At 42.2% G+C, this 16,512-nt stretch overlaps 1 protein-coding gene across 2 annotated transcripts in view; it reads left to right on the top strand.

The window, feature by feature from the left end:
• LOC142590563 (beta-catenin-like protein 1) overlaps positions 1 to 16,512 on the top strand; it is a 137,770-nt gene that overhangs the window by 85,402 nt on the left and 35,856 nt on the right. For both annotated transcript variants that reach the window (XM_075702850.1, XM_075702842.1), the window contains exons 12-13: positions 2,849 to 3,030; positions 10,558 to 10,655. In XM_075702850.1, the coding sequence (XP_075558965.1) occupies positions 2,849 to 3,030; positions 10,558 to 10,655 (280 nt within the window). The remainder of the gene's footprint in view (positions 1 to 2,848; positions 3,031 to 10,557; positions 10,656 to 16,512) is intronic.

Genomic DNA, 16,512 nt, shown 5'->3' with positions numbered 1-16,512 from the left:
AGTGATTTTGCACGCGACAGCGACAGCGCTGCAAGCGGGGCGATGGCTGTCGCGTTCACTCGTCGTCTGCAAGCCGAACTCCACACGAGCGACGGCTTTGAGCGACGACTTCCCGGTATGAGGGCAGCAATATACGCGCCGAAACTAGCGTGACGCATGCTTTATCAATTTAAGTTGATGTATTTTACTGAAGAAGGAGCACAAAATATTTACGAAGGTCTTGCACTAGGTTCTTATTCTTGCACGTGTAAAATTCAATAGTTTGCTCGTTCCGTGCGACAAACAGTAGTATTTGAGTTATGTACATCCAGTTTGGGCTTCGCACAATTGGCTAGTCGCTCATAGCATTTCCGGGCGACGAGCGACGAGCTCTAGATTTCTAGAAACGAGCGATCGAGCGACAACACCGAGCGATTTGTTCAAGCGACAGCCCGTTTTGTCGCTCGAAGCCGTCGCCCGTCACCGTCGCGCGCAAAATCGCTCTCGTAGAGTTTGGACCTAACGCCAAACTCCTCAGAGAAACGCAAGCTCTCGAAAATTTCCATGACCCTCTCAGCAAAACTCCACCAAACTACTTTGCACCGTGCTTCGTGTGTAGCGGCAGCGGCCGGTCCGGACGAACACCATTGTTGACATCATGAGGTGCCCGACCAATCACAGGCGGAAACGAGGCGCGCGAGCTGGGCGTGTCTGCTGCTGCACTTTTCGTCGAAATAAAATATGTTTGCGCTTTCTTTCGCTCAATTTCGATGCAATATTCGAATTCAGAGGGTTGAAAACCACGGCGTACTGCTCTTCACTCATTTTTTCTGGAAAACCTTTCAGCTTCCCTTTAATCCAGTGAAGTTACCCTGCATAATGCATAGGTTTAAATGTTTGTCGTAGCAGTCATATTAAATTGGTATTATGCTACACAGAAATTACTTGCTGCTCTCTGTCCCAGTGTGTAGTGTGATCTCTGGAGTGACTGGTCAATAGCAGAATATAAATTAGATAGCTGTATTGAAGAACTCCGAAGATTACTGATGCTTAATCAATACTGCTTCTGCTGCCTGGATAGCTTTTAGCTATTGAAGTGAGTTCCTTCAATATCATCCGTGTTAATCTAGCAAGCCATGAAGGGACTCCTTGAGGACGAGTGTGATCTAAGTTTCACTTCATCTTAAGAGGAGTTGTGCCTCAGAGGTCCATATTCATTAATAATAAAGCAAACTGTTAAAAATTTATCCAGAATATAGAATGGCAGAAACTTGAGCTGGTGGGTAGGGATTCATGTTAGAAAAATTTGGCGTGCAGACGTGGATACAAGTGGAATACATATATTAAAAGCAGTAGCATTTCTGTTGTCCATTTTCCTTTTCTTGTGTCCGTGTCTGCGTGACTATTTCTTAGAAAATGTAGAGTTTAATCTCCTATTTTAGTATGTCTTTTTTTTCTTGCTATATTATCCGGGTATTTTTCTGTGCTCCCAGAAAGTGGTAAAAGTACGGTCTCTTGTGCAAGGTTTGTGCAAGTGCAAAGTACGGTCTCTTGTGCACCGGAGCACTGGGGAAAATGAGAATGAGCTGTTGCCGGCTGAGCTGGAGCTAGTACTTGCTTGTTCCTTCCACAATTTTCCACAGTACTAGAGACACTTGTAAATTCTACAGCTTGCACATTATCTTCATCCACATCTTCAGTGCAAGTGGAACTCACGAACTCAACTCCGGTAACATCATCCTCCTACTTGTTACTTGAGTTAACGTGCAAGATGTTTCTTCATGCATTTTCTCCAGGAGCTTATTCGTACATTGCTTGTACACATTATCAAGTTTATTCTCAGAAAACGAGGACGAAGGCAGTGCAACAAATGCTGCAGAAGTACGCAAGCAGTTCACCATATCAAGCCGTGCTCTACGCTGCAGGCCACTTCGTGTAGAGGGTTAATAGAGTATTCTGAATGTATCCATAATGCTTTGTACACATTTGTTGCCATGCACAAATTCCAGCACAGAAAGGATACCCAGTGCATGCAGGTGTTGCAATTTCAAATTGAGACCGTCTCATGATTGTTATATGAATGAGTAATATTTTTAAAGCTGTAAAATGCAGAAAAAAAAAATGAGAAAAATAGCTCATCTGTCAATACCAAACCACGTGCTGCCATGCTGGATATTTAGCACATTAGTGTATCCATGTTTACTATGTGGGACAGTACAGGCCACAGTTGCTAGACAAAGAGCAAAGAATTAGGCTGGAACTGCAAAATTCTTGAATCTGTAACACATTCAGAGGAAAAGGCGGGAGTTCACAAACTACAAAGTTGTGTACATAGTGTTTGAAAGGGTTAAATAAGACTTGGCTGTTTCCGTATGCAGCGTCAATACAGTAGAAAAGAAGCCTCTTCCACCAGCATACACATTGCAGGACATAATGGAAACCACATGCAGCCGGACCTTGTTTTAACGAACTCGCATCTGACATTATATTCAAAAATCATTATAAGCATATATTTGATACACACTGATATCGGTGAAGAATATTTGAGATTTGCCTTGTATTATCTGGTAATTTGTTATATCTGTATTTGTTAATTGAGGTTCGACTGATGTTAGAAGCAACCACATAAAAATTAAGCTATTCAGTTTTCAAGCTACACTACATGGCGCAAGAAGCCCATTAACAACTGTAAAATAGACTGCAGCGCTCATCGATTACTGGTGATCGATGCTAAGTGGGTGTAGTAAAGCAAAAGTTCATCTAATGGGGAAAGGTTTCTGTGCTGTAAATGTAGAAAGCTGTTGATTTCCTCCATGTAATAACTATGCTACTTCTCTTCTTCCCTCTGTATTTTTTTTTTTTTTTTTAGAGAAAAGAAGATGTCACGTAGTGGCGCACTAAAAGTACTCGACTTTGCCACATGCAATATGGAAGGCACTGACAACTGCAACAAGTTTGTTGATATTTTGGGCCTTCGGACAATATTTCCACTGTTTATGCAGACTCCACGAAAGTACAAGAAGAAAGGAGCATCTCCTGAAGAACATGAAGGTGAAATGGCAGATTATACTTTTCCGCAATAACTGTGCACCATGGTGTGAAAGCTTGTGCTAGATCTTGCGTACCCATTAAAGAGGGATAGATAATCATCTTTTATCAATATGCCATGGCTCACCATCTTCCCTTTAATGCTTTAAAGGGCAAATTTTTCAGTCGCTGTGGCAAATCTGATTTTCTGCATTTCATATTGAAATGCACTAACTTGTTTTTTTTTTTGCTAATTTTAAATGTGCTTAATTTCTAGCATGATAATGCTAAGTGAAGAATTGTTTAAGTTTCAGGCAATAAATAAATAGAATATCCTCAGATACTTTCCCTAAATAAAATTTCACTCAGTGTGTTGGCCAAGAATGTAGTTTTTTCATTTTGCCTAGTACTTTGCAAAGCATTCGTGAATAAACATAGGCACAGTCCTTGCAGATGTTCTGCATTATTAGGCTGGCTGCCTTTGGCTGCAGTTCCTGCACCTTCCGTAAATATTGCCTGTTACAGGTACATACCCACTGTGGCAAGCCTCATGCAGTCTGGTACACGGTAATTATAATAAAATGTATGAAAGTATATGAACCAGCTTTACCAAATACTAATGCCACAACAAGATGCTTAGCATCACATAGTGAGTAAAAAGCTCTCCCATACAGTCGCACCCGCATCATTTCTATTTAATTAAGGAAAAATGAGACATCCACCCAATCGTAGCAATTGCTACAAAGGAAGCCCATATGGGTTCCTCGGAAGAAAAGCCTCGCAGCTGAAGAAAAATTCGTCCTGGTCTGGGACTCAAACTCAGGACCACCGCCTTTCCGGGGCAGCCGCTCTACCATCTGAGCTAACCAGGTGGCTAGCAGATGGCAGGGCAAAGTTGAATTTGTCAACAACTTGAAGCAAAGGCAAGAGTTTGACGTAATGGTTCTGCAGAAACCTGCAAGGTGGAGACAAGTAATTAACCCTTGGATGGTCAATTTTTTTCACCATATGTGCCAATATTTTTGCCATATGCACCATACGCCAAAGCGTGACAAACTTCCGCTTATCTTCATCTTATCGCCAACCAGAGGCAATTAGTTTTCGCGAGTGTGAAAAAAAAAAGCAAGCAACAGAAACGCATGCACGGCGGCATCCTTCCTATGCGCACCCCTGTGAGCACAAAATGATTGAGAAACAAGTGGTCACCCTTTGAGCAATTAGTAACGAGATAGCCATCAGTTTTGCAAGCACAAGAAGCCGAACCCGGCTGCAGAACAAAGCCCAAACCGCCACCCGGGTGCGCGCGCGCGCCAATGCGCAAGCTGTAGTATACAGACGCGCAGGAGCAAGCTAGCTCTAAAACAAACAATGCAACAAAAACCAAGAGAGAGAGGCACGCAAAAAAAACTCCCTGTATTCCCACATAGTGGCAGCACATGACAGGAAAGAAAAGGTTCGGAAATTGGCACGCTTTTTAAATGTATAGACGGCACCGTAAATATACGGCATGTATAATATATAAATATATATATAATATATATTTATATATATAAATACATATATATATAAATATACGGCATCGGCCGTATAGTTATGTCGTTGACCCTCAAAAGGTTAATTAAGGGAAAATGAAACATCCACCCAATCATTGCAATTGCTACAAAGGAAACCCATATGGGTTCCTTGTAAGAAAAGCCTTGCAGTTTAAGAAAAATTGGTTCTGGTCCGGGACTCGAACCTGGGACCACCGCCTTTCTGTGGCAGCCACGCTCCCATCTGAGCTAACCAGGCGGCTAGCTGGTGGCAGGGCGAAGTCAAATTCGAGCTGTTGCCCCGGAAAGGCGATGGTCCCAGGTTCGAGTCCCGAACCAGGACGAATTTTTCTTCAACTGCGAGGTTTTTCTTTCAAGGAACCCGTATGGGCTTCCTTTATAGAAATTGCTACGACTGGGTGGATGTCTCATTTTCCCTTAACCCATTGGCTTCCGCGGCCGGCGATCCGCCGGCCGCGACCCGGAAGGCCAAAGTCGCTATGGCTGGCGATTCACGGGCCGCTCGGAAAATGATTGCTTGTGACTTTATTCAGCAGATGGCAGCACAAAACAAGGTGTTTTCGTTTTGCTTGATGTTTTCCACTAGATGGACCTAGTTGTCCACTGGTTGAGGTTGATTTTTGTTTTTTAGAAAGCAAAAAGCTTGCATCCCAGTGTCATGCAAAACATGGTGCCGCGGAAAAAAACATTCTTTGACACAAGAGGAAATTCTTGAACTTGTGTTCAACAGTGAGGCCGAGAGCAACGTCAGCGATGATGAGGATGTTCACCTAGACAATGCGGAGTGCCAAGGTGATGACAGTGCCAGTGATGATGAAGAGCACCTTGTTCAGATGAAGATCCCGTGGACTCTTCTCCACTGTTTCCTATCGTGAGGCGATACGCTAAGGGCTAGAAAAAATCTTCTTCGACATAATGGACATAGCTGTTTGTAACATCTATGTTCTTTTTAGAAAAGCACAGGCAAGCGGCTCAATTATGCTGACTGGAAAGTAAACCTCGCGGAGGAGATTTTCGAAGAGGCCGTTCTCCCTCAGTGCCATGGTCAAAGAAAGCCGCTTGTTGCCGCAACACCAATGTGGCTGCAGGCAACAGAGTGGGCCCATTTCCCTCGCCAGATACCACCAAACAAGGTGAAGCAAAATCCATCCAGGCTGTGATTCGTCTACAAAGCGCAAGGGAAAAAGTCTGAGAGCAAAAGTCTGAGTCTGCGAAGTTGTGATTCACATGCCTGTGTGTTTCAAGACATTTCACACACGGAAGTCATTTTAAGTGTGTTGGTGCACTGAGAAATTGTGCATCCAATAAATCAAGGTTTGTTGCTGTCCCACGTGTTTAGCGGAATTTATTGCGATGTTTATACAGCGCCGCAGGCGGTCCACCGGCGGAAAAATTTCGACACGGAGTACCAGGCAGAAACGGCCACGGAGGGCGCGGAAGCCAAGGGGTTAAAAAATTACTTCTCTCCACTTTGGGGTTTCTGCAGAACCATTACATGATTTCTATTTGTTCATTCAGTCGGTTTTAAGCGTTTCATGAACTTTTTCGAGTCAGTGTGAGTTGCAACGCAACTTGTGTATTGCTCAGGAGAAAATCACCAGTTTGTATGCACTGACTCAATTTTTTTGTCTTTTAATTGTTTGGTTCCGTTAAGTCATGGATGGTATTGGTGGCACCAAAAGTGCTTACCAGCTCAGAAGTGAGGAACTAGTGGCGGGAAGAGTCTTCCCTGCTGCTCGTTGAAGGGTTGAGCTGTCTGTTACTTTATTTCCACTGAGTAGCAGCTTGTTGAAGGCCTCGTCAAATTCTGTGCAGTATAACTTTACGTACACATTGTGAATCTGCCTCCCAGTGCTCAAGAATTCTAGAATGGGCTCTCTAACCTCAAGTTCCCAAACTGTGTTGATTTTGTGTCTGCCATAGTACAGAGAATGGAGCTTTAGAAGAGAGTCATGGTTGTTAGCTTTTTGTGTGTCACTTGTAGTGTCACTGGAGAAAAATGAAAACATTTATTTTTAAGATTTAAGAAAATTTCTGCTGCTTATGTGTGCTTCAAATTGTTATTTGTTTGATTAACTGCAGCTAATATGCATCCAAGACATACTATAGCAATATCTAATTATTTTTCGACCAAAGAAGGGAATTGAGAAAACCCCCACAGAGAAATTTTATTTATTTATTTATTTATTTATTATACCTCAAAGGCCCCAGAGATGGGGTATTACATGAGGGATGGGCTTTAACAAAACAGTGTTTTGAGAGCAGCCTTGAAGTGATGAGTGTCGGAGTGGTGCGTGATGTCGGCAGACAGACCGTTCCAGTCCCTGGCGGTTTTCACAAAAAATGATCGTAGATGAGAGGTAGTCTGCGCCGGGGGAGGATACACGGCTTTGCTGTGGTTAATGCGGCTGGACTGACGATGAGCTGGTAATATTGCTGAAATGTGGAGTGGTGAATGATAGAATTTGTGAAAAGACACAGTCTAGAAATAAGACGTCGCGATTCTAGATTAGTAAGACCGGCACGGGATTTTAGTTCAGACACGCTTGCATGATAAGAATATTCAGAGTAGATAAACCGGGCTGCACGGTTTTGAATTGATTCCAGTGTATTAGATAGGTTATGTTGATGAGGATCCCAGACAGAGCATGCATATTCTAACTTAGGGCGGACATATGTAACATAAGCTAACAATTTTACTGATGGGGGAGCAAGCCTTAGATTCCGGCGGAGAAAACCGAGGGTTCGATTCGCGGCATTGGCTAAGTTAGTGACATGATGTGACCAATTTAGGGTAGTGGAAAAGGTTATGCCGAGGTACTTATACGAGTCTACGGATGAGATTTCGGCGCCGTATATGGTGTATTTCCCCGATTGGTGATGCTGTCTGCGATGGAAAGAAACTAGCGAGGTTTTTTTAGTATTCAAAGACATCAACCATTTGTTACACCATAATTCAATGCGTTTTAGGTCATCTTGAAGCAAATGCATGTCTGAAGTGTTAGTTATGCGTCGATAAACTACACAATCGTCTGCGAATAATCGAATGTTAGAAGAGATCTCAGTAGGAAGATCATTAATGTAAATTAGAAAGAGTAGTGGTCCGAGAACTGTGCCTTGTGGTACGCCCGAAAGGACAGAAGATCTTTTATATGACTGTGTGTTAGCAAATACAAACTGTTGTCGGTTAGTGAGGAAGCTACGTATCCAGTCTAGTACAAATGGATTAATCTTGAGACGGGAAAGTTTTAGGAGTAGCCGTTGGTGTGGAACTTTGTCAAATGCCTTTTCAAAATCTAAGAAAATAGCATCTACAGGTACGTTCAAGTTGAGGTTAGAGCTTAGATCATGAAAAAATAAAGCTAGTTGGGTGTCACATGAAAGACCTTTACGGAAGCCATGTTGAGCTGGGTGAAAGAGGTTATTGGATACTAAAAAGTTTACGATCTGAGAGTAAATAACATGCTCCATTAATTTGCAACAAACACTGGTGAGTGAAATGGGGCGATAACTAGAGCACAGCGATGGAGGACCTTTTTTGGGGACTGGAACAATCTTGCCTACTCTCCAGTCTTCCGGTACCACTCCTGTAATGTAATTTTATTACATATCCTCTGCCAATAGTTTGAAAACTCATTAACATACCCTTTGCACTTATGCACTATATGTATTTGAAGATTCTTTATGGGTGTGCATTAGGTGCACACTCACTGCAAAATGAAACCACAGGTAATCTTTTTTGCATAAACTGAGTGGTGTAAAAGAAAAAGAAGAAAATATCCACTGATCTGTGTGTCAAGACCTATGCATTGCCATTAGTGGCAAGACAAACATTTTCGATCTGAACCTATAGGCACGCAGGTAAACTTCTGAATAAGGCACTTGCCACTAGTTATCAGACACAGACCAGCACATAGTTTCATATGAGCTGCTGCCAGCCTAGCAAAGGCATGTTATCTTTAATTCAGTTGCTTACAATGCTGTTAACAGTGTACTATAGAGCTAGCTAGCCTGCTCATTCTTAAAAACTTCTGACTTGTGCAGAAAATATCTTGAGACCTTTGCTGCTGCACACAGTGAGTTAGCATTCTAAAGTTATGGCTTGGTATGCCATTGATCAATTGTTGCTCACCCATATGGACTTGCCGCCAAACAGCACTTCTAAGGCAGAGAAATGGCTTCACTGTTTGTGGAAAGTAATTAGTATATTGCTATTTATTTTGATTTATTTACTTTTTATTATTTTTTCTCTCTCTCTCTCTTTATTAAGCCCTGCCAAAAATTGTTTCCACATTTTAATGCGCTGTTCTAACCATCCATTTCCACATCTACATCATGTTTCTTCAAGGCTTAGGGTGGCTGACATGCTGTCTTAAATATAAGCATTTTCAACACATACCTTCTGTAGAAGGAGAGGTTTCCCTCACTGCACCCTGATGACACACATTGGACTGTATGTTGAAGAAAGGAAAGCATGTTATTAACAAAAAATTAAAGCAAATATTTTTATCCTTTCGCACAAGACTGAGCAAAATGTGCATTAGCAAGCTTTGAGGCCACTGGCAAGTCTAAAGTGTAATAAAATTACATTTTATCTCTAAATTTCGACAGTCACTTCAGTAGTTCCCTTCAAATTCAAAGTAATGATTGGCTACTATATTTGCGATATAAAGCAGTAGTGTGCTTGTACCTTTCTTTTTTCTCTTAATTTGACTCTCCACATAATTTGATCCAATGCAGTGGACCCATCAAGGTTGAATTAATGTAAATTGATCGACTGCAGTTTGCAGGGAAGAAGTTTGGGCATGTTGGTGGGATACATACAGACTGGGATACATAGCGCAAAAAATGACACAGGGACAAGCAGAACACCTACTTCCTCCTTCCCTTCAGTGTGTCTATTGCAGTGGCGTCCCAGTGAGTATATATATACTCACCAGCTGCAATAAATCAATTGTTGAAAGTTAGCGCTCGTCCTGTGTTCTGCTTGTCCCTGTGTCATTTTTTGTGCTATCTATCCCAGTCTGTATGCAGTTTGCTAACTGCCTATTCAGTGTGCATTAATTGCTGTGCCAGTCTGTCATGTCTACATGATGTATAATGCCATCACAAGAATTGCTGTTATTGTTAAATTTCGTTATTGACTCCCAGGATACTGTTTTTAAAAGAAATGTTTATTCCTGCTCCTTATTTACTCTAGACGCATCAAATTTTCAGGAAATATTCAATCTTGTGTGTGATTATAAGTATGCAGTTAATGTTTTTCTAAGTAAATCTGAAAAAAGTTACAACTATTTTCGTGTTATAAGATTAGGACGTAACTAGAAAAAAATGTACTGTACCAAGAGAGCTAAAATTAAGCAGATATGTTCCTGAATGTTCAAAGAGTGCAGATTTCCATTTTAATGTTTCTACCTGTATTTTAGCTGATGTTACGAAATTCTAAAGTTCCTACTTTGCAAATGTGAATTTTTATTGGTGATTTCTACAAGATTTTGAGATGTTGCAGTCTCCTAAACCACTATATCATAGTTTTTGTGCACTCCCTGACTCTCTAGCATTCAGGCAAAAAAGAAATCAAAAGGATTGAATGAATAGCACAAACATAGTGCTGCTCCCAAAATTTTAGACTTGCAAATATAGACATTTTATGCTGCAAAACCAGGTTGCCTTCTTCTGAAGCAGCATTGAAGGATCGTTTTTGCAGGAAAGCAAGCTGGAAAGATGCTCTTTGGAACAAGACTGAGATGGCCTGGTAATGATAAACGGTTTCGGAATGGCGAACGACACTGAATGGGTCATTTCAGCCCTTTCATGGTTAAAACTGAGCATTTCATAGGACAAAAGCACTGGGATTAGAAAAATAACACAAATGAAAAATCTACTTTTCAGTGAATTCTTTTGTCTCGAAGACTTATGTGCCCCCTTAAAAAATATAAAAATGGGTTTGTCACTTTCAGCAAGATGTCTTCCAGCCTCTTCGTTAATTTTTTTGCAGAGCACGTGTGTTCAGTGATTTCATCTATGCTTAAGAACTGCAAGACCACTCAGCGACAACGTCTTCTAAACAAGTTTACAGAAAATGACCATGAAAAGGTGAACAGTGGCTTTCATCACGTCATTCTTTTTATGCTGTGTGAGCTTTGTTTTACTAAGTTATGCTGCTCCTTAGAAATTCACTTGCCTGAATGCAGTTAAAGCTTCTAATAAAGAAGTTGAATGGGCAGCTCAGTCTTTTTGTTATAGCCACACATGACTACATATATTTTACTGCAGTTCCCATATTTTTAAATGAACTATATATAGGACAAGGTGCTGTCACGGCAGCCCATGCCACCATTGGGTTCATGGCTTGGCTTAAGAAGTCACCAACTGATTTTTTTTTAATGCTTGCTTTTCCAAACATTTTTTATTATTCTTTCTCAACAACACTGTTCTGTGTCCATGCACTCTATATGTAGCAACCAAAACTGGGGGCTGCATGTGAAATTTTGCCTTATTTCTTGCATGATATCTGCACATAGCCGTTTTGTTTGTCAAGCTGTAGCATTACAATTTTAATCAAGTATACTGGTCACCAACCAGACCAATGTGTAACTTTCAACCCCTCATTTGTGTCTTATAAGCCATAAGTGAAGCAGCTGTCACCTTATGGCACCATCACTGCTGTCTGCCAATGGTGAACGAGCCTGAGATTGTGCAGATGTAGTGGAGTAGCGAGTGGCAGTTAGGTATAAGTAGTGTGGTGATCTATGGCCAACCAACTGACAACCAGTGGGCAGTGCCAAATGCCTACTGCTTTGCTGTATGCTAAACGGGAGGAACGAAAAAAAACTTGCGCATGGCTTATTATGTCCTGCACCCTCAAACACATGTTGGCATGTCACACCTGCAAGTGCATGTTGTTTCATCGTCACACTTCAACGCACTTAGTAAAAGTGCTTGTAGTTCAATTTCTGCTTCTCTGTTTTCAACCTGTCCCCTTTGTATTCCTCTCATCCTTAAGTAGAAGCAACACTTCCTTCAGGCAACAAGTAAAAATATGCACCAGAAACCAGCTCACTCGAAGTGATGAATGTAGCTTGCTGTCTGCATGTGCAGCATGAACATTTGACCAAATTTGGTGCCACACAGAGACCTGCAATGGCATACTGTGAGCAGTGCCCATCATGTTGCATTCAGCAAAGTCTAGATAAGTGCACACTCTGCACACCGTGCGTAAGAATTCAAAAGTTGGTTAAGGATGGATCATAGTACGTACAACAAATCTTGTGTATAAACTACAAACAGAAAAATAAAGAAACTACGGCAGGCTTGTGCAACCATCCAGAATCACTACCCAAATTTCAGCGAACCACAGTAGTGCACAGTGCACTGCTTGTTATACTTCTTTTTTAGACAATACAGATTTTTTTATAGAAAGCAATGACCGTGAGATACCTTTCGTCTTTGCATACAAACTCCACGCTTGGTGGAAATACTTTGCCACTGCTTAAGTTACCTTGAAAAGACTAATTAACAAAAATTTGTTCATTAACATTTTTGTTATTAAATTGAAGGTAGTTGTTTATATAGAAAACTTGTAGGGCATCACAATTCATGGCATAGCCATCTTTTAGAAATCCAAAAAATCTCACGTGATTTGTCATATTTTTCATCAAAATTGAAGGCCAAATCCAGGAATTATCGAGACTGAGCGCATCCCACTATGCGTCATGCTGCATAATGAAGTGTGGGGCAAAGTTTGAACGATACTAGCATGCTGCGGCAAGGCCTGACCTGACATACAACTGCACGTGTTTGCCAGGCAAAGCGTACCATATCAGTAGGGCCCGTGATTGGCCAAGATGTTCAGTTTCAATCTTGCTCACTCTTTTCACGAGGCATTTTGGTCTGATATGTTAGCAAGGCTGTCGTTTCTGCACTTCCATGGCACGCAGTTTCGATATTGCCTTGATGTACTATTGAGGTTCGATTACAGATCTCTCGAATTAGGTGCAATTTTCAAGATCTTTAAAAAATGAAGGTGCATTAAAATGTGACTGCCTTCAAATTTGCCATTTAAACAACTGCCTCTGAAGCACTAATAAAAAAGTCAGTTAATACTTTTTTTTTTAATTAGTCTTTTCATAATAACCTAAGCAGTAACAGGTGTCCCAAGGTCACAGATTTTTGGTAAAAAAGCTATATTGTATTAAAAAAAAAAAGCCGTATGTAGCTGCTTCCTATGGAACTTCACAGCCCTCCTGTACCTTCCTTTTTACCTCCCGGCATTGCACTGAGCAGCAACTGCAATGCTGGTGATGGCTACCTTGAACATGCAGCCACTTAAAAATTAATGCTCTCAGTCAGGGTGGTGATCAGGGCGAATTGGTTATTCGTGGTGAACTTGACAGGTACGGACACAAGGAGGGGCACAGGACAGAAAGCACATCATGTTTTCTGTCTCTGTCCACTATCTGTCCATAAGTTCACTTACGCTCTCAAATTTCCTAGGTTGCCCACTCCACCTTTACAGCTTTAAGATTTCTGCAGCATGTTCTTCTCAATGCACACTTTATTCCTATGAAGTTCCATTTTGGTATACCTAGTACAGTGGAACCTTAGTAATGAATCTCTGGCAGGAATGCCAGAGATGGCATAACTAAGCAAAAAGTGGTAGCACACACTAAGTGGCAGGACGTATGAATTTACATTTTTTTACGTGTGCTGCCATGAACAAAAAAAAAGTGATGCCACAGCAAATGTCACCTAAAATAAGCACTATGAGGGTTCTTCCCCAGCTCTTATATAACTGTGGAAAACAATTCCAGCTCATTCGCATGACCCCGCAATGGAGTACAGGCAAAACCAAGCAGCATTTCGAAACTTTGGTAGGAAGTACAGCAGCAGAGCAGACAATGTACATTGAGCTTTCTGCATTGTGCGCACGATCGGCCAGGGGGGGCAGTGACCTTCTAGCCTCTCCTGCATTATGCGATGAATCGCTCCGTGAAGTTAACACTGCATCCCCTCGGACAGACCTGCTGCAACAACAAGGCGAGACATGTTTGGCAGATCGAGTGTTGATTGATGGTTCACTGTCACCGTCAACGACGATGGGAGCAAAAAACCCCTGGAAAAGGGTGTTCTACGTCGTTCACTCACAGACTCTGGTAACCGCCACGGTCAACCAAGACATGGCAGTTGACAATCCCCGACAATCAAGCATGACAATCCCTGTCAATGAAGCTCCCCTCCTTTCTTCATGTTCAGGGAACAAAGGTGCCGGAGTGCTTATGCACACCCTCGGTCTCAAGACACAGCCTTCTGCGACTTTGGACGCTCCGGTTGGAGGAAGGTGTGACTGCAGATTTCCCTGTGGACGCTCCGGTTGGAGGAAGGTGTGACTGCAGATTTCCCTGACCTAGAGATCTAGGAAGGACAAAAGGGATTTAAGTGGACTGCTGAAGTGTGTGCTAGTGTGCTCTGATGTGTGCTCTGATGTGTGCTCACCATAAAGATGTAGCCTTCTGACCTGTAGCTCATGCAACAAGTGCTCCAAGCTCCGACCAGTACAAGTACCCCTTGTTCTATGTACATAAGTTTTCAATTCCAATGTAAATAGACCCCCGGTTCCATTCCCGGAACCTGTACGGAAACCGGAATCTGTAGTCATTGTTACTCTGGTCTTTGCCCCTTCCAATGCACTTTCTGAAAAGGCGAAACACATCTTGCAGCAGTTTGTCGTTGGCAACACCGCAAGTTGAGGCAGCACAGCTAGCCTCTATGTGACAACAAGTGATAATCGTACGCACTAACCAGTAGGCATGCAGTGAGCCACTGTGATCAGCCAATACATTAGGCTTTATGGAAACAGGCTCGGGAATGTGTTGCAGCTACATTCTACTGTTAGTACATTTTAAGTGTGTACGTACATAACAAAGTAGTTTTACTGAATTTCAAAATTGACAAGGACCACAATTAGCATGAATTTGATATGGTACTACTGTTTCGAAATCTCCTACAACTTTGAAAATCTTACAGTATGTTCTTCCCGGGACACACTTTGCTCCTGTGAAGTTTCATCTCAATAGTCCGAATAGTTTGACGCAATACATTGTTGAAAACTTCTAGGATGGAGCAAGGCTGCAACAAAGGTCATGCCCAATGCTACCTGCCACCACACCCTACCATGCTCATGATCACTAGTAGCCAGTGACGAACCTCCTTCTTTTGTTTACTTACAGTGCTGTAGCAGGATTTGGTCTACTCTAGTGCATCCAAGTGGTATTATGCGTGGATGTGATGTGTACTGATGTGATCACCAGCTGAAATGAAAGAAGAGACTGCTCGGCACCACTAGGACCAACAGAAGGAGCAGAGCACTGTTTCGCAGTGGCACAGAAACTAACAAAAAAAAAAAAAAAGAGGTTGCCGTTTCATCCGAAAGTGAAGCATTGATAGTCAGAGCAAAGTGTTAGACATGTAATGTATCAATAAAATTCAAACAGCGCTAGACGACAGGACCAAAAAGAGGAGGAGACAAACACGGCGCTGATCAGCGCCGTGTTTGTCTCCTCCTCTTTCTGGTCCTGTCGTCTAGCGCTGTTTGAATTTTATTGTTACCATGGAACACCAACTCGCCCAATCCGCTGCCCTTATGTAATGTATCACTACTTGTTGCTAGGCTAGTTGGTTCATGGCTTTGTCGACGTTTAGGACACTAGTTATAAAGGGGGGAAAATTGACACTCACAGAAAAGAGCTTCCTTTTTTCTGTGCCTTGTTCTTTTCTGTTTCTGTCAATTATTTCCCGTTTATAATTTGCATCCTAAATGTCAGTAAAAGTATTAGACAACTACACAAAATAAGGTTCGTAGTTTTATCGGCCATATAAATTGCAGAAACGTTCACTTACTTATTAAATTATTGAACATTGTGTCATGCACACACAGGCAAACATGCAGATCTCGCTTGGTGACTGCGAACACTTATTTATCACAACGCTGGCATGATAAAGAGTGCCGGTCACAGGGAGTGAACGCTTCATGTTGCCTCTTGCTTCAACGTGTCTCCAGAACTTGAGGTTATGCAACCTCTAACACTAAGCGCACAAGAAGACAGCATATATGAAGCGACCAGCTCAGCCAAACTTTGCACCTGCTGCATGTTACCACCAAGATAAGGGCCCATGGGCCACATATGCACTCAGCCACACGGACAGCCATGCATAGCCACGGCCGGGCTAGAGGAGGAGACGTGCGCTCAACTGCCCCCGTAACACATGCTTGATCACATGACCTCCAACGTTTAGCACCCGGGAGTATGGCGCGCATCCAAGCCACCATCCTTCTCGACTTACGCTTTTCCTTGTGCCCTCAGTATACGGCGTGTTGTCTTATCACACTTGGACTTCATACAGAACCTCATGGCAAAGGCAAAAATCCTGGAGTGTCCATCGCAATAAAAGCTTCTTTGCATTTAGCAAAAAAAAAGGGGGGGGGGGAGAGCTTTTTCATCATGCACTGCTTATTGAAAAGATTACCCTGTTTGCTCCTTTACATTTTTTATGACTAGACTTCATGATTGTGGCTTGACGCTCTCCTCTAGATGTTTAGCATGTTGGCAAAGCACTTGAGATTGGAACACAAATGGGGCTCATTGTGCACAGGTTGTGTACTAGGACAATAGATGGTGCACCAGTACATCTTGCTGTACAGTCACGTGCCACCACTTACCACCGTTTGCGTGCACTTACCACCAAATTTTGTACATAAAAAAGTGCCTGTAAATGGTGAAATCTATATCAGCCGCTCTTTTCCTCTCCTGCTATCCAATTACAAAGGCCCCAATATGAGCAGGTTATCTCCAAGTTGCTTTCCTTGAAGCGAAACTTCAATACAAGCTTTCTTTGAGAAATTACAGTAAATATAATATAGTCCCAATCTGTTGCTGTATATGGTGATAGGCAT

The sequence above is a fragment of the Dermacentor variabilis genome, chromosome 1 (genome assembly GCF_050947875.1).
Source record: "Dermacentor variabilis isolate Ectoservices chromosome 1, ASM5094787v1, whole genome shotgun sequence".
Lineage (NCBI taxonomy): Eukaryota > Metazoa > Arthropoda > Arachnida > Ixodida > Ixodidae > Dermacentor > Dermacentor variabilis.
This window is presented reverse-complemented; position numbering and strand designations above follow the sequence as displayed.